This window comes from Micropterus salmoides, unplaced genomic scaffold (assembly GCF_014851395.1).
Source record: "Micropterus salmoides isolate LMB-PRFRI ecotype aquatic unplaced genomic scaffold, ASM1485139v1 Ms_hic_scaffold_10, whole genome shotgun sequence".
Taxonomy (NCBI): domain Eukaryota; kingdom Metazoa; phylum Chordata; class Actinopteri; order Centrarchiformes; family Centrarchidae; genus Micropterus; species Micropterus salmoides.
The window spans coordinates 8,891,539-8,910,046 of NW_024040041.1; the positions used below are offsets into that span (position 1 = coordinate 8,891,539).

At 42.5% G+C, this 18,508-nt stretch overlaps 3 protein-coding genes across 4 annotated transcripts in view; all 3 read right to left on the reverse strand.

Annotated features, from left to right (window-relative positions):
* The window catches only part of LOC119883918 (myosin-10), a 61,153-nt gene extending 59,872 nt beyond the window's left edge, over window positions 1-1,281 (reverse strand). Inside the window, exon 1 of one of the 2 annotated variants that reach the window (XM_038694417.1) lies at window positions 1,064-1,280. The gene's annotated coding sequence lies outside the window, so the exon portion shown is untranslated. Of the gene's footprint in view, window positions 1-1,063 lie in introns of both variants that reach the window. The other variant, XM_038694430.1, reaches the window with a different exon arrangement.
* A 678-nt stretch (window positions 1,282-1,959) lies between these two features.
* Window positions 1,960-9,776, reverse strand: ddx47 (DEAD (Asp-Glu-Ala-Asp) box polypeptide 47). The gene is made up of 12 exons (XM_038694454.1): window positions 9,616-9,776; window positions 9,304-9,397; window positions 8,473-8,661; window positions 8,302-8,373; window positions 7,761-7,879; window positions 7,070-7,141; window positions 6,771-6,887; window positions 6,246-6,392; window positions 4,140-4,277; window positions 3,973-4,043; window positions 3,610-3,739; window positions 1,960-2,333 (listed from the first exon to the last, which is right to left on the reverse strand). Exons 1-12 carry the CDS (start codon window positions 9,739-9,741, stop codon window positions 2,148-2,150), a joined length of 1,461 nt encoding a protein of 486 aa, XP_038550382.1. The 5' UTR covers window positions 9,742-9,776; the 3' UTR covers window positions 1,960-2,147.
* A 2,056-nt stretch (window positions 9,777-11,832) lies between these two features.
* LOC119883967 (WW domain-binding protein 11) lies at window positions 11,833-17,955 on the reverse strand. Its single transcript, XM_038694463.1, has 12 exons — window positions 17,769-17,955; window positions 17,085-17,171; window positions 16,937-16,968; window positions 16,725-16,818; window positions 16,264-16,460; window positions 15,803-15,936; window positions 15,516-15,682; window positions 15,151-15,387; window positions 14,084-14,209; window positions 13,707-13,988; window positions 13,397-13,582; window positions 11,833-13,033 (listed from the first exon to the last, which is right to left on the reverse strand). Exons 2-12 carry the CDS (start codon window positions 17,146-17,148, stop codon window positions 12,354-12,356), a joined length of 2,199 nt encoding a protein of 732 aa, XP_038550391.1. The 5' UTR covers window positions 17,149-17,171; window positions 17,769-17,955; the 3' UTR covers window positions 11,833-12,353.
* Between the last annotated feature and the right edge of the window lie 553 nt (window positions 17,956-18,508).

An 18,508-nucleotide genomic window follows, 5' to 3' on the forward strand; every position in this document is an offset into this window, starting at 1 on the left:
CATTCTCTGTAATGCTTATTCCCTTTTGTAACTGACTATACATATTTAGTAACAGTAGAACAAATCTCACTGTGTGACAGAAAGCATGAATCAAAATAAATCTCCTGCACTCCTATCTGCTATAACAAAGTAATACACAGTGAGGAGGGGATACCATATGTCACCAGTGCAGAGCAAGACTAGTGCTGCACGGTGACACCAAAGTTGGACTACATTTTAATGTTTAGTGTAGGTCTGGTCTCACTGAATGGGTCTGCACAATAGCAATGCGCATACTGCGTAGTCTTCACCGCTCTCACAGCAGATCAGACAGGACGTACTGGTCCCCTTCTTCATCTAGAAATATCTTGCGATAATGGAAATAATGCACGGTAACACATATCCCTGCCGTCCAGATAATATATACAACCTGCACTACACCATACAGATGGAGTTTATACAACAGATATGATGACTGTGCACTGGCAAGTGCCCAAAAAGGCACGGAAATCAGCAGGGGGAAACTTGAGGCTCAAGTCCTGTTTACAAATATTAGGGCTAAAGTTAACGTCAATTAATCTGCGCTAAAAAACCCCCTGCGCAATTGAGATAGCTAAATTAGGTAACCGGAGTGTGCCATGATAAATAACGTGACGCTAGCTCAAAGTCCAGTTATCATGAACGACCGTTAGGATAAACGAAAACAATTAACGTTAGCCTCAGAGGGAAAATGAGTGTCTGCCGCGACGCTTTGTTTAACTTAAACAAAACTGAACCCATAAAGCTAGCATAACCCCAACTAACGTTAGAGAGCACTTACTCTGAGGTCTGACCTGATAAGCATGTCTGTAGGTGTTCAAACACCCCGCAAGGTAACGTTAGACTGCAGGCTAGCTCACGTTATAAGACGGGCTCTTAAATCACTAACCACACACTGACTATGGTCAAACTAAGTTTCCAGAGCGATGTCCATCCTCCATCCCGGAGACTGGTCCGTCCATCCACAGTGATGGTCCAATATGCCCCCACGCGCTCTCTCTCTCATCCCCCCCTACCCCACGTCCTCGCGGCCAATAACACTCACCTGGTGTAGTCAGCGAAGCAGCAGTCCGATCCCGTTCACCAGGCAGTCCGATATCCCCCTGAAGCGACCCTGTATGCGACTGGCGGCTACACACAATTAAAACGCAGGCATGTATTTAGGGTCCGGTATGCACCACAGGCACAGTGTGTGCTGCCTCTACACTGGGGCCCCTCCTAAACCGAATGAGGCTTGACCGCTGCTGCTGCTCCCGCCTACGATGGACTGTGCTCAAATAGAGTGGCCACGCAGATCAATACACCACACTGTGACACACTGTGCGGGATGATTCACATCAGCACAAATGCGGGTTATTGTGTGTGCTGAGGCATGCAATCATCTATTTTAACTCACGAGTAAACGCTTTGAGCATTTTATCAGGACATTATGCTGCGTTAAAAGCTTTTTTAAAAATAAAATCTATTCCCCAAATATCTATGCATGGCACACACCCACCAGATGAAGCCTGCAGACAATTGGGCTCTCACTTCCCCTCTCTATCATTGGCTGGAAGGAACCAGCCTCCCCAAATTTTGTACAACCCAATGAAGAAATTATAGATATTGCAACTGTTGCATGTCTACATTACATAGCTTCCAAAATTACTTGCATTATCACTGCTGAGCTTTCCGGTACCGTCTGATACCCCACAGGTCAGTTTGAACCAAACATCCTTTGATAAAAAGGAATAAAAAAAACAAACTCAAAAAACAAAACAGGAATCTAGTTTTTGAGAGAAGACCATATAGACCTTTATCCCATTTAATAGGTAATAATTGTTCCTGTCTTCCTGCTGTAAATTCAAACACCGCCCTCTTGTGTCTGAAAGCGACAACAGCAGCATTTTATGCTCAACAAAACTCACGCGATCATACATCACCCCTACCAAAAACACAAGCTTTGGGTTTTTACAGAGGCATTTTATTACAAATGGAACAGTCTGACAGAGGGGCAGGAAAGGCATGTTTTCTTTCATTAAATAGTCCGTACTAAATGCTGGAAAACATGCTGTTGGTGCATCTAGTTTTACATCAAAAACAAGAAAGGCATGTATGTTGCTATGTGCAGTCTGTTAATGTTGGAGGCTTCAGCGTCCTCCCCTCCAGGCTGCTCCACCCCTCTTCTTCATCCCTCCTCCACCACGTCCTCCTCCTTGTCCTCCTCCTGATCCCCCTTTCACCTTCTTCCTCACTCCGCTTGCTTGTTCTGTGTCATCCTCGTCTCCGTCTCCTCCTCTGGGCCTTTTCCTTTTCTCACCTTGCTCCTTCATTTCCTGTGCAAGACAAGACATTTTTCCCCCTTAACTTAAAGTCCCGATGTGACCTCCATCTTTCTTTAAAAGCTGTGATTCCCAACCCTTTTTTTAAAAACTACCCCACACAGCCTTATCAGATGAACCACCAGAAGAGTCCAGCCATGTTCCAAATGTGTTCATGTGAACTGATTTCAAACTGGACGTTATTTAACATTATTAACAGTATAAAATCAGATAATTTGAAATATTGTTTAATCTCAGTAACTTTAGTACTTTCAGTCTATTTCTAAAAACTTCAGTTTGTCTGTTTGAGAGGACAAGGACAAGTTATTGGGACAGTAAAGTACATCTTTCTGACAGGTTTCGTAAAACACATCCTTAAAGGCTAAGTTGGGTATTTTGCAACCTGGACCCTATTTCCCCATGTTTTGGTGTCTGTGACCAATTGGGACAACGTTTTTTTAATTGATCCAGCATTGAGCGAGCACAGGCAGCAGTGAACTGGGGCTTCAACATAATCCTTTCAGGCAATTGCTCCCCCTCATGTATGTCCACTGAAGCGCTTGTTTTTGCCACTGACAGGCTTTTTATTAAAAGTATTTGATAACATAATGAAATGATACCTACAGAGTTGGACCTTTATTTAAAGAGTGAGAACCTTCTTGTTTAACCAAAAACGTCACACAATTACCACTGCCTTTATTGGTTAGTTTGTGTTATTTTGCGACTTTGATGTTAAAAAGTGGCACAATAACACAAACTAACCGACCAAGGCAGTGGTAGACCAGCAACTCCCATGTTCTGAGAGGTACAATTACGGTCTTGGTGGCTTTGAGAGCAACACAATGACGGTTTCTGGACACAATCTCTGTAGGGATCCTACATTATTTTCATAATAACAATAACAAACAATAAAAAACTGAGCCTGTCATTGGCAAAAACAAGCACTACAGTGGACGCACTTTGACAGGACGCAATTTCCGGCACAGATTACGTTGCAGCCCAGTCTAGCTGCTGCCGGCTGCAGCTTCTGTTCAAGTTGTGGACTACTTTTTTTATTGTCCCAATTAGTCAACACAAAAACATGGGAAAATAAGGTCCAGGTTTAAAACTTAGCCTTTGACAAGGGTTAGTAACGAGCAACATTTTAACTACAGTATAAGAAGGGAAATTTATAAAGATAAAATTAATGAGGGCTTGGAAGGCTAACGAGGGTTTATGCAGCTCGTTTTGCGTTACATGCTTGAGGTAACACCGGTACAACAATTGCGATCACACAGTAAACATGACTTACCAGCCTGGCAAATCTCTGGGCCTCGCTCACTCTCTCCACCAGCATCATCACTTCATCTTCTTGCGTAGGGAAGGCAGGAAGTTTCTTCCCAATCAGGGTTTCAATTCGCTGGAAAAGCTCCACATCATATCTAAGATAACAGAATATGTCAGTTTACTGCAGTCAACTCCATTTCACTTATTTACTTTCAGCATAAATAGCAAGAAGAAAGGCTGTACACAAGCACACGTCTGAGTTTAATATTAATAATAAAAAATAATAATAAATCACTGTGGAAGAAAAAATTTTAAAAATCCAATCCAATCAAATATCAAGGCATTGTACAGGATGTGAGGCTACTTGTGTGAAACAGACAATTCTTACTGAGTGACAAAAGTGATGGATTTCCCGGACCGTCCTGCTCTAGCTGTTCGTCCGACTCTATGGATGTAGTCCTGTGAGGGCAGACAGATCCAGAGATCCGTTCAAATCAAATCAAACAAACAAAATCATCAAATAAAGCAGCAATGTGAATGTCAGCATCAAGGTACCTTGGAGTGAGTGGGGATGTCGTAGTTGATTACGCAGTCCACGTGAGGAATGTCCAGTCCTCTGGATGCCACATCAGTCGCCAGCAGCACCGATCGAGACTTGGACTTGAACTTGTTCAGGGCTCCTAGACGTTTGTTCTGACCAACAAAGAGAGAAAGATCCAGAGAGTGAATATGAAATTACATAAACAACAAAAAAAAGACACTGCAGAGAAGCGTTCCCTCTGCTCTGCCTCCACTTTTACCGATTTACAGAGTTTATTTGTTACTGGTTACTTTAGCTGCTAACTACTGCTAACAGCAGCTGCTACTAAGTAAGCTACTGAGTTAGCCGTGCAGCTAGCCGTCCTATTGCCGATTCTGCCAAGACTGGAAGCTTGGTGCTCCGGGGTTGTTTTGGTGTTTACACCTCTAACATTACTACAGAAGTTTTGGACCGCTGGTTCAGAGCCAGATGATAACAGGAGCTGTTAATACAGCTAGTGGTGAGCAGTCCATAGCGTTAGCACCAAGTAAAGCTTTCTGTCCATCAGGAAACTTCATAAATCAGAGATGAGGCAGAGCAGCCAGAGGAAAAAACAGAAAATACTTACCTTTCCTAACCATAAAAGCACTTTCTGTGAGACACACTGCACAATCTACAGCTGTGGGTCACGTATGACCTCTAACTCTGGAACGCCGGCTGGTCTATGTAACTTTGGGGGCGTTACGTAACCAGGGTTTCTGCAGGTTTCACCTGGTCAAATTTAAGACTTTTTAACACCACTATGAATGAAATTTAAGACTTATATCACGACATCAAAAAAGAAACATACAAAGGAAATGCAGTCACAAAATTACTTGCAGACTAAATAAATATATTAGGGTTAATAATTAGGGTTGAGCATTTGGACCATGTCTACAATGAAACATTGTGATGGATGACGACATTGATAAGCTACGTAATTAAGAATCTGGCATGTGGTGCACCTGCTGCCGTTAAAAAGGATCACGGACGACGAAGTTCTGTGTCTTTTCGGCGACTTTATAAAACGTAACCTGGAGAAACAGACAGGAAGAGAGAGACAGAGAGATGCGAGGACAGATTGTGTGTTTGCAGTGAGAGACCAGAGGTAAAGGAGTGTGTGAGTGAGTGCACGGAGAAGTTGAGACAGGTGCAAAGCAGACATTTACAAATAATAAAAATAATGTCCATTAGGATTAAAACATTCGTTCACAGGGCGGTATGATGTAAAATAATTAAGATGGTATTTTTGTGTTGGGGGTTTGTTGGTCATCCGCAAGATTTATGTTTTCCAATAAAGAAATATTCAAGTCCACATAATTTTGAAACATTGTTATTACCACATCTGTGAATAACAAGTCAGAAAATCTAGAGCAGATTTTGAATATACTACACCCCAAAAGCTAAACTTGCTAAATAAGTCTACTGGGTTTGACTTATGACCATTAGATCTGGGAAAAATTCATCTGATTAGTTTTGATGCTCTCCACAATGATTTTACATTCATTTGTACATCAAAATCGAAAAGAATATTTGCTTTAACATTACTAACCTAAGCTCCTCCGTGGTCACCACCGTCCTTTCTAGTTAATTTAACTATCAAGATGTACAGTAGAGGACAGAGCTCTAACCTGACAACTTAATGCTGATATTATCCTCCGCTAACTTTCAACGTCACTTTCTGCTGCGCTCTCTCTCTCACATTCGCTCGTCCTTTGAAGAACGAGGAGAGGGAGACAGCCATGAGTTCAGTGTTACTGTAGCTTACTGAAAATCATTGATAATCGTGTGAAATTTTAATAGTGGCGCTCATTCATTAATCAGCGACAGTGGGCTTCAAATACGTTGCTATTAACCAAGATGATGATGTTTATGACATTTCATTGCAAAAAAAAAGTAAACCATGGCACCATAAATTCAATCAACTATGTTTGGCTGCACCAAAGAATGCTTTTCCTAATGGTATAATAATGCAGGGCTGCAACTAGCAGTTATTTTCATTATCAATTAATCTACCCACTTTTTCTCAATTAATCGCTTGGTCATTCATTGGTGTGTGTGTGTGTGTGTGTGCGCGTGTGTGTATTCCTCTGAAGCTCTACCTGGCTCATCTGGCCATGAAGAGGGATAGCAGTGATGCCAAGGTTCCTTAACAACAGCGCCACTCGCTGGGCACTGTTGCACGTGCTGCAGAAAATTATAAATGAGTTGCCGGCCAGCTCGTTCAGGATGGAAACCAGGTAACAGTCCTGCCACAAAGCAAACACAAGCACAAAATGGTGTCACAAACTCCAATACGGGGTGGTGATGGCGTAGTGGATAAGACATGCCTTTGGCGCGAGAGACCTGGGTTCGAATCCACTGTGAGACACCAATGTGTCCCTGAGCAAGACACTAACCCCTAGTTGCTCCAGAGGCACAAGACCTCTGACATATATAGCAATTGTAAGTCGCTTTGGATAAAAGCGTCAGCTAAATGAATAAATGTAAATGCAATATACTTTGTGTATTAAATACATTTTAAAAAGTGATGCGGTATTCTGTGGACAGGGGAGGGACAGCTTGCAGCATTTGGTTTCAGACATTAAAACATGTAACAAGAATAAGTACATTTCTCTGTGCCCTACCTTGTACTTCGATGGTATGAAGACATAGTACTGCTGCAGTTTGTCTACTGTAGAGTATTTAGTGGATACCGCACACTTCACAGGATCTTTCAGAGCTGCTCTCTGTAATTTCTGAACCTGTAAACCAAATGAAAGCACGTCAGCGTGACACAAACACATTCCCCACAGGTGGCATATTGCTTTGGTGTCTAGCAACCAGCAGCACATAACAAAGAAGGACTACAAACACTATGGCTCACATGCTGTGTCAACTAGGCCTGACTAAAAGCCTTCTCAGTATTGACTACGTGTTTGTCTACCTTTTTGGTCATGGTGGCAGAGAACAAGAAGGTGCGTCTCTCCCGGGGAATCACCTTCAAGATTTTATCCACCTGGCAAAAGAACAAAAACGTACATAGAGGAAAAATAAAAATGTCGGCCATTTCATTATTTTTGTGGCAATGATGAATATTTTTCACTCAAATGATCATGTTTAATCAAATACAGTGAACGTAACAAAATGAAGCATAGGGGGAAACTGTTGCACTGAATTAATGCAATGACACTAGGGCTGGGCAATAAAACAATAATGATATTTATCGCAATATAAATTTCCTCAATAACAATATAATAAATGTTCAATATATTGTCAATAAATATTTGGTTTAATTCATTTGAATCACACAACAAATTAGCACTTAATCTTTCTATTAACAGTTATTTTGTTGAGGACAAGCGACTGAAAAAAGATTTTTTCAACATATTTGTTGAAAAAGATTTTATCATAATAGTTTGGCATCAAGTCTTTCTGACCTTAAAGAAAGTTTAACCACATAATTAACCACTGGTGTCTTCAATTTTCACTCATTCAAAAATCAGCCTTAATTTGGCATATAACTTGATAATTATCGATATCTAATGATATGAAATGTTTTTATTGTGATAAAATTTTTGGCCATATAGCCCAGCCCTAAATGACTCCCAATAACTCAAGAGTTTCTAACTACATACCTCAGTCTCAAAGTCCATGTTGAGGATTCTGTCTGCCTCGTCCATGACCAGGAACTTCAGAGCTCGTAGGGAGAAGCCCTTTGTGTTCTCCATGTGGTCTATCAACCGACCCGGTGTAGCTGTCAACACATTTGATTCACTTAATCACATTAATGCTAAAATGATCAGCTGTTGACTATCAAAATGAATGGAGAAAAAAAAAATCAGTTTATGATCTGACAGAAAACTTTCAATTAACTTTGACCCAACATTGTTCATTTCAATAGAAAATGGATACCTGTGCTTGCTTAGCGAGTTTGCCAGATTAAATAGGGACTTAACAGTATAATATGGGTAACTTGAATATTGGTTGTTTGAAAAATATATAATGTATGTTGTATGTATAAACAAGACAACATTTATAATGAACAACCATTATAACATTGGTTCAGCAGAAGCAAATACACACACACACGACCATGTAGTGACAGTTAATTTGCTACAATTCATAACATCGGTGTAAAAAAACAAACACTGATCATAGATTTACTTATCATCTTACCAATAACAATGTGTGGTTTTTTAGCCAACACCAAGGACTGGGACATCATATCGATTCCTCCAACTATGACAGCTGCAACAGAGATGAGTCTGAGTTTAGTTTTAGATACAGATGACTTTCTATGGTTCTGTATCACTGCAAACCTGTAAAACCCTTTCAATGGACACATACCACATTTAACACCAATGCTGGAGCCCAGGGCCTCAAACTGCTCAGAGATCTGAAATGCCAGCTCCCTGGTAGGGGTGAGGACGAGGGTATGAAGCCTCTGGGGGGAGTCCAGCAGTGACTGGAGGATGGGCAGAGCAAAGGCGCCCGTCTTTCCTGAACCTGTCTCTGCCAAGCCAATAACATCCCTCCCTGCAGAATGAGACGAAGTTGCAGACGGATGTTATAGAAGTTATGTGTATTGAGCAACGGAGGGAAGTAACTGTACATTTACTCAAGAACTGTACTTCATCAGTACAATGATGAATGATAATTTCCATTTTATTTTGCTCTGTAATTCTACTCCATAATTTGTCAGAGAAACATATACTGTACTTTTTCCTCACACATTTATTTGGCAGATAGTTATAGTTACTTTGCTGATTAAGATGTTAAAAACCTATAATAATTCCTACAAAGTATCACCAGAAAGCCATGATGACAGGTGCGTCGGATTAAGAAAAACTGTGAAAAGTAAACAATCCTGCACAGAAAAATCTACAAACATATAAAACGCATGATGCATTGTTATACTGTACATTAAACCACCCAGCAGCAAGTAAATAAGTAGAAATACATCCACTACAGCCAGCTACAACCTTTAAATGATGCTTAAATAATCGTACAATAATATAGTATATAATAACGTAACACAGACAGGACTCATTCTGCTGCATGAAGACTTTATCATTTACTATGACGGGCACATCTGATGGGCTGCACAGAAAACAGTGGCAGGAACCTTCTCTGATGCAGTCAGCTGACAGAAAGAGGGCACTGACTGTGATCACCCACCTTGCAGGGCTACAGGTACAGCTTCTATCTGAATCTTTGTTGGACTTTTCCATCCCAGCTGATCACAAGCCTCACAGAGAACCTCGGTGACACCCTGTGGACGCCAAAGACACCGTGTAGAGACATTTTAAAGTAGCTCTTAATGTTTTGCGCCCCAATCACAACCGTTCTTTACACGTTATAAAATACCAGACACATTTCATTCGATAAAAATATAGATGGAACTAGCTGTGTTTAGCTAGCTTAACAGCTGTAATACTGCTTGTTTAGGCTAAAATTACATCTCTTCTTCGCTCTCCGAGATGAACCTACCAGATCCTTGAAGGTCTTCACTGCCTCATCATTTTCGCCACTATTTAAGTCACCGTTTTCATCGCTACTCGAACCTTCGAGTGTTTCATCTGTGTTTGGGTTCACGCTTTCCTCAACGTCCGCCATGTTTTTCGCCCCAACGTGTCGTCAGCTCCGCAAGGCGCAGATGCGGAAACAAGATCCAGAATAAGCCGCAATGGATGACGGGAATTGTTGTTTTAAATACTTCCTTTTTGTCAGCTTTTGTCAACCCGAAATATCGTCCTAAAAGTTTTAAAAAATGATTAAAGTCACTAAAATAAATAAATATATTGATATTGTAATTCAGTGATTATATATTTTATGTTACAAACATTTTAATACACATTTAATTATCTGTTAAGTTGTGTGTGTGTAGCATGAAAGGACTTTTCTTGTTATACAACCTTGCAATAGGTTGCACCTTGCAATGTGTTATAAAATGACAAATATCCAACCTTGTACATTGAGAAAAAAAGGAACATTGAATTGCTGACCAGCAGAATTTCAGATTTGTCCTCCCCAGATATGAATCATACTGAAATTAATTGTATATACACTGCTCAAAAAAATAAAGGGAACACTTAAACAACACAATGTAACTCCAAGTCAATCACACTCCTGTGAAATCAAACTGTCCACTTAGGAAGCAACACTGATTCACAATCAATTTCACATGCTGTTGTGCAAATGGAAAAGACAACAGGTGGAAATTATAGGCAATTAGCAAGACACCCCCAATAAAGGAGTGGTTCTGCAGGTGGTGACCACAGACCACTTCTCAGTTCCTATGCTTCCTGGCTGATGTTTTGGTCACTTTTGAATGCTGGCGGTGCTTTCACTCTAGTGGTAGCATGAGACGGAGTCTACAACCCACACAAGTGGCTCAGGTAGTGCAGCTCATCCAGGATGGCACATCAATGCGAGCTGTGGCAAGAAGGTTTGCTGTGTCTGTCAGCGTAGTGTCCAGAGCATGGAGGCGCTACCAGGAGACAGGCCAGTACATCAGGAGACGTGGAGGAGGCCGTAGGAGGGCAACAACCCAGCAGCAGGACCGCTACCCCCGCCTTTGTGCAAGGAGGAGCAGGAGGAGCACTGCCAGAGCCCTGCAAAATGACCTCCAGCAGGCTATAAATGTGCATGTGTCTGCTCAAACGGTCAGAAACAAACTCCATGATGGTGGTATGAGGGCCCGACGTCCACAGGTGGGGGTTGTGTTTACAGCCCAACACTGTGAAGGATGTTTGGCATTTGCCAGAGAACACCAAGGTTGGCAAATTCGCCACTGGCGCCCTGTGCTCTTCACAGATGAAAGCAGGTTCACACTGAGCACATGTGACAGACGTGACAGAGTCTGGAGATGCCGTGGAGAACGTCCTGCTGCCTGCAACATCCTCCAGCATGACCGGTTTGGCGGTGGGTCAGTAATGGTGTGGGGTGGCATTTCTTTGGGGGGCCGCACAGCCCTCCATGTGCTCGCCAGAGGTAGCCTGACTGCCATTAGGTACCGAGATGAGATCCTCAGACCCCTCGTGAAACCATATGCTGGTGCGGTTGGCCCTGGGTTCCTCCTAATGCAAGACAATGCTAGACCTCATGTGGCTGGAGTGTGTCAGCAGTTCCTGCAAGAGGAAGGCATTGATGCTATGGACTGGCCCGCCCGTTCCCCAGACCTGAATCCAATCTGCACATCTGGGACATCATGTCTCGCTCCATCCACCAACGCCACGTTGCACCACAGACTGTCCAGGAGTTGGCAGATGCTTTAGTCCAGGTCTGGGAGGAGATCCCTCAGGAGACCATCCGCCACCTCATCAGGAGCATGCCCAGGCGTTGTAGGGAGGTCATACAGGCACGTGGAGGCCACAAACACTACTGAGCCTCATTTTGACTTGTTTTAAGGACATTACATCAAAGTTGGATCGGCCTGTAGTGTGGTTTTCCACTTTGATTTTGAGTGTGACTCCAAATCCAGACCTCCATGGGTTGATAAATTTCATTACCATTGATCATTTTTGTGTGATTTTGCTGTCAGCACATTCAACTATGCAAAGAAAGGAGTATTTAATGAGATTATTTCATTCATTCAGATCTAGGATGTTATTTTAGTGTTCCCTTTATTTTTTTTGAGCAGTGTATTTATGTGTACTGCTGATATTGTCTCCTTTATTACATCACACTGAAACATGAGGTTTGAACTGTTTTCGACGTATTTATTTAGCTGCAGATCAAACAGTTTCTGTCTCAAACATTCCACACCTTTATTTTGATGTCCAACAGGTTTAGGAGACCACCAATAAAATAAACAGTCATAAAATCATACAAAAATGACTTTTCTGGTCATGGCAAATCACAAGTAGCTGGCCTGGAGGAAAAACATGAATGTAGGAAGAAAACATACTGGAGGACTAAAAACACTTGGTAGTCTCTGGCAAAAACACATTTCAGTGCAGAGAATAGTGTTCTTTTTTGAGTTGCTTAGTAGAATACCAACCAATCGAAATATTTCCAATGGCATTTAGAATCAGATTTCTTCCGTACATCAAATTCTCTTTGACAACAAATAATCCAGATGCTGTGCTGAGTGTAGCAGCTTTTCCTTGGTTTACTAATGAGAAACTGATCTAGTTGATCGCCTTAAAGACAACTACCTCTATAACTCTGCACAGAAAACAAATACACTCCTCCACTGAACATCTGCCCCAATGCCTTCATGAGTCTCAGAGGAGTCCCTCCATCTCCCTCATAAAGGCTTCATACACCTGGTCCTTAGTCTTCACATTGGTCTGAGACAATGCACCCATATGGGCTGGGTTGGACAAGCCCATCTGAGCCGCAGTTGTCTGCTGTTTCTGCCCCTGTCCCATGACTTCATCTCCCCTCCTTCCTCCAACACCACCCCCTGCTTTCTCCAGAGGCCCAGGTGCTGCCCCGGGCATTGTTCCGCTCTTGTCCCTGCGCACCCTCAGTGCTGTGGGCACAAAGCGGGTGACCTCCGTCTTCGGATTGATAATTTGAGGTTTGGCAGAGATGGTGGCCCCACCAGAGCCGGCACCCGCTGCCAGGTTGCCTCCAGCTGCTGCGACAGAGGTGATGTTGGGTCGCTTTTCGATGGTGGCTGCGTGGTGGTGGCTCTGGGGGTTGCTGCCAGGATTTGCACCTGTGGCGGCAGCTGTCCCCGGGGGAGGAGGCATCTGCATGACACCTGGCCGCATGGGCATGGCAGGCGGAGGCATGTTGCTCTGTGAACCATCCTGGTTGGATCCTGAACCTTTTTGTCGCTGTACAATGTTGGGAGGAGCACTGAGCACGTTGGAGTTGAGAGGTGGAGGAAAGAGGGAGAGTGGTGGGGCAAGTGGACGCGGGGGCCCTCCGGCTCTTGGGGGAGGAGGTGGCATACCTGTAAATACAAAAAGACAGATGTATTTTGATGAGAAAGGTATGAGACATTCCTCTTTGCCACTACACCATCAACATAACGTATGCTTACATATATTAAATGGTGTATAGAAGTCTATTTTAATAGCTTAGTTTGCAGCAATGGCCTTAAAAAGAATATACTTCTTACAATAACAAAGCTGTCAAAGCCCTGACAAAGAATTATTATAATTAATCATGTTCACTCTGTTTGTGTTCATGCACACACATGAATATATACAGTTTACACACTCTGTTTACCTTTTGATTGGAAGTAGTACACATATATGTGCATGCACACACACAGATGTGTTCCTTCATAGACAGTATGTTCACATAAGCCTACCTGGTGGTGCAGGGGGTGGTAGTCTGGGAGGGGGTCCTCGTGGTGGGGGGCCTGGTGGGAGGCCAGGAGGGGGGCCTGGTGGAGGGCCAGGGGGCCGACCTGGTGGAGGTCCAGGAGGCAGAAGACGAGGCATTGGACCCCTCATGCCTCCAGGGATACCAGGAGGCCTCAAGAATGGAGGAGCACCTAAAGAACAGAAGGTATCATCTAAGTGATGTAGAATACATGAGCACAGCCAGCACATCCTTAAAACAACAACAGGTTCTGGAATTTATTCTAGTAACTAGTTCAGATGGAGTATAGCACCAACCTGGTGGTGGGCCAGGAGGCGGGCCAGAGGGTGGACCAGGAGGCCTCATTGGAGGAGCTGGGGGTGGACCCAATGGCGGAGGCCCAGCCATTGGTGGACCTTGCAAGTGTGGAGGCCCTTGCTGTCCCACTGGCCCAGCAGGAGGGGGTAGACGCTGATTGGCCATAAGGTGGGGCTGGTTGTCCCCTGGTGGCCCTCTGTCCTCGATGTCTGAGCCGTCTGATTCGTCTGTGTATTCCTCCTCTACCTCTTCTTCTTCCTCCTCTTCAGGAACTGACTGACCTGAAGACAAAAAACCCCCCATGTGATCAGAAATAGAAACTAAGGTCTAGCATAGTAATAGCTTAGTAAGTATGCAGGAAAGACACTACAAGTACCTGCCATCCTCAACATCATGGCCTGCAGAGGGGTAATGGCCTTGGTCCTCTTCACAATCCTCTTTTTCTTCCTCTTTCCTTCACGGGGTGCCTCTGCAGGCACGTCCGCAAAACGTACAATGCGACCTAAGGTAGTTAGACATTGACGCATTCATTATAACAATATATACGTTTGTTTTAGAACACAAATTCTAATCTGTATAGTTTTTCATTGCAGAGTGCCACCACATCGCAGAAAGCATGTCCAAGTAACAACACAATTCTCTGTAAAAAATATGATTGCTAAAACTTTGATAATAGTGCCATTTTTCTTTATTCAGGGTATATACAGGAATCCTGAAGTAAAAATCAGAATACCTTTTTAAGACCTTTTCAAGACCTTTTCAACATATTTCAAGACTGCCGCGCCACTTTGAGCTGTAACCGATTAAATCAGCCACACACCTTTAAAAGGGATATTTTTGAGTTTTTAAAAGGAATTTATATGTCATCAGGTTGTAACGCCACCTAAAAATTGAGGCATTCACCAACTTTCTCAGTTGCCTATAACAGCCTATATCGGCCAAAGGTTTTCTATGTGAAGGACTGGTCAGATTTCCTGCGAAAAGCAACTGTCTTACATAGGCTATTACAGCAAATCATGTGACACAGTGTAATTTTGTGTTTTAGTTGGTTTAAACTAGATAATGTGAGCTTGCCTGCAATGATATGTGTGATAACTTTCATCGACCACTTGATCAATACAACAAAATTCAAAAAGGGCAGGAAGGAACAAAGATGAAGAGAATAAACTGAGTGATGAATAATGTAAGTAGTGTAGGCGGTGTAGCACAGGCACAACCTGGAGGAGGAACTAGTCTAAATGACTGTATTAGTATAATATAACATTAAGTTAAAAGTACATTGTTAACTTAATAGTAAACTGTAAGTTTGATATTAATATCAAACCCATAACATTTATGCAACATAAAATACCTTGCAAACACTAGTAAATCAACACAATTGGTAAACAGTTTTAAGTTGAGGTGATGCAAATAAATATGCTGAAGCCCTTTTGAACCACTCACCAGCATGTCTTTCATTTCTGTCTCTATCCTCCTCTCTTTCCCTCTCATCATCCTGCCTGTCCACACTGATTCTCTGGTCACCGTCTCCCACTTCGTCTCTCTCGTCTTCACTGTCCTCTTCAGAGTCGCTCTCGTCATCGTCCACATCATCTCGATCTCTGTCGCTCTCACTGCCACTGTCCCGATCTCTTCCCAACTCCATGGCAGAGTCCTTTTCGAAACCAGGAATGGTAGGCTCTGTTCAGGAAAAAAAAAGGGGAACAAGCAGAAAGGTGAGCAGCAACACAGTTATGAAGTCATTTTATTATTAAAAGGAATATGAGCATTCAGAAATGCAGTCATTAGGGGAGCAGTTTGTGCATTACCCATGTCTGAGCCATAACCTCGTCGAACAGGAATGCCGTACAGCGCCAGGACCTGTGGAGGCGGGGGTCCAGGTGGGGGCCCTGGGGGCTTCTTCCCTGGAGGTAAACGTGGCACACCTGGCACTGTTGCCAAAACCGGTCCAGACGATGACGACAGAGGTCCTTTACTGAGAGATCCATAAAATAGAATATCCTCAAAAGAGAACTACCTGGCACAGCAATTCTCAGAAGCATCATTTACAGAGTTTACCTGCAGAACCCTTTTACATGCACAGGTGAATGCCTACCCAAAAGAGGAGTTCTTCTTCAGAATGGAGGGAGGCTGAGCTCCTGGTAGCGGGATGTCCTGGATGTGGATATTGGAGGGGGCGTGAGGCATATCTGGCAAAGGGATGCTGTCAACTTCCACTGACTCTGCATTCTGAAAAAAAGAACATAAAACACACAATACTAAATTGAGTCAACACAAAGGCTATGCAATGTAAAGGAACTAGAAGTGTTAAAGTTCAACATAAAATGTACAGGATTCAGCAAATTAAACAAAAGACAAACATGTCGGTGCTTCTAAAAAAAATAATTTCCTGAATTGTATGCCAACATTTCAAACCAACTTGGTCAAAGATCGGTCAAATTCTTTGTGTTCAAATTCACTTGAAGCTGTATGCCTGCAACCAAAATCATGTTCACATTGCTGCATCCTCTCATTCGAGTGAATAAAAAAAACCCAAAGAAACACACACAAACACACCTTGACTGAGTCAAAATAGAGAGCCAGCTGTCCTCTTTTGGTCTCATAGTCCAATTCCAGTTTACGTAGCTCCTTGTAGGTGTCAGGATTCTCTCTCTCGTACAGACGGACAATGCGCTCAAATGTCTCACGTAGCTTCTTCCTCTTGTCCCTCAACACTTTCTCATTCAGCAAGGGCTGCTGAACTGGGTTGAACTCTGTTGAAGGTGTTCACAGAAATGCTTAATTTTCTTTAGTAAAAGCAGCAAAATATTTGTGAAATTTAGAAAATTGTGATCCCCCCCCCCTAAATAGTGCAAAAGACTTAGATCCTGAAAAAATATGAATCTCACTTTAATAAAACTATCTTTCTAATATTACAGTGAGATAACTAAGGAAAGAACACATGTATACAGCCACAGAGCCATTTTAAACTGGACAAAAGCCAGTTCAACAGCAACAAAAACATTCAGTGCCCTCACCCATCTCATCCAGCTTCTCCATGTCTCTGATGATCTGTCTGGGGTCCTTCATCTTCAGCACCGCCGCTCTCACCATCATCCTCTGCTTCTTGTTCTAGAGAGAGTATTTACAAACGAAGCAACATGTTATACACACAGCGACATTACTGTTGTATTTAAGATGAAAGAGTACGTCAAAAGTTAGGCTTATATTTCAAGAAGACCATGAGTACCTTTTTTAGCTCCCTTTTCCTGGCCTCCTTTCCTGTGGGGAAGGAAAAGAAGACTTGTCATTTCGACATCTGACAACATTAGACTGCAGGTGTTATTCAGCATGTGGGTGCCAGAGGAACCAGCTCTTGGTTAAGGGTCGGTACTTACTGGCCTGGTCGGTGGGGTTCATAAACTTCCCACTCTTGGTGGAGGAGGTTGAACGTCGCCCCATCGTGTCGGTGCGTCTCCTTCACCCTGCAAAGCATTAACATCCCAGCAATGATGACAGGTGAAATTAATGCTTGCGTATCCACTGAGAGGCTGTGCACAGCTCCTCTTTATATTTGCATTTTTTACAATCAATCCAAGGATATCAATGGTAGTTAGGGCTTCTTTGAGAGGATGGTCTGCTCCATTTATTTTACCCTACTGGTAACAATAATGTTACTCGTTAACTGTTGATTCATATTGACATGCTGTCATGTTATTAGTAGCATTATAGCTATCTGGGAATACAACCTGTAAATGAAAAATAAACGCTGCATGCCTTGTTGAGTTAACGTTACGTTACTGCAGTTAGCCACGGCTAGCTATCAAATGAACATGAAGTTGACAGTAAACGCTAATGAACAAGCTAAGTCATTTGTCAGCACATCTCTGTTAGATACCGCGGCAACAAACGCACTACAGTCGTTTTAAGTTGCTAGCAAACATTTTAAAGCCAGGAAAACAAAATCTATTTAAATCTCACGCAGCCATGCAGCAACTGGCTGGTGTGTTAGCTGGTAACATTAGCTTGCACTTGTAGCTAGGGCCGCGTTACAGCAGCACAGGGGCAAAACTTGACTTTACCTTTTACTCAAAAAAACCTGTAGAGCGAAACGCCCTACACACGCACGACCGAGTACCAAAATTAAACTAAAACGTATTGTTTAAACTCTGAAAGACAAATCCAAAGCCTTCAGGACTGAATGAACGCTACGGCTTCGTTAGCCATTCGCCATGTTTACTGCCGCGAGCAGGAGCGGAAGAGGCTACTGTGACGTCATCCAAACGGCTAGTGGCAGGCTGGACGCAAAATTATCCCATTATCTGTGTTTTACATTTTATGTGTATTGCTTATATATATATATATATATATATATATACATATATAATGTTTACTGTGTAGCAATGCAATTAGAAAGTAAAGGGGAAACATTATTTTTATTATTATTATGGTTATTAGTCATAATGTTGTGCTGATGTGGCAGCTAACAGTACTGACTGCTTGCGCTGTGATCACATTAAGACCTGTCAGAAGGTCTTTGTATTGTGACATCCTTGTGACCACTGACTCTTGCTATGACTTCTCTTTTGTAATAAAACATTTGACACAGTATGTTTACAAGACCAGTGTAAGAATTGTGAATATTTTTGGTTTTCATAATTTTTACCATTATATAAACAAATATGTTGCTTACAGTTTCAAGTCAGTTTCATTTAATTAATATATGTTTATAATAATTTAAAAATGTACCTTGTACAGTCTCCTGTGCTTTTATTTCACTAATACAATCCACCCACTTGCTGACAACACTTTACAATGACAG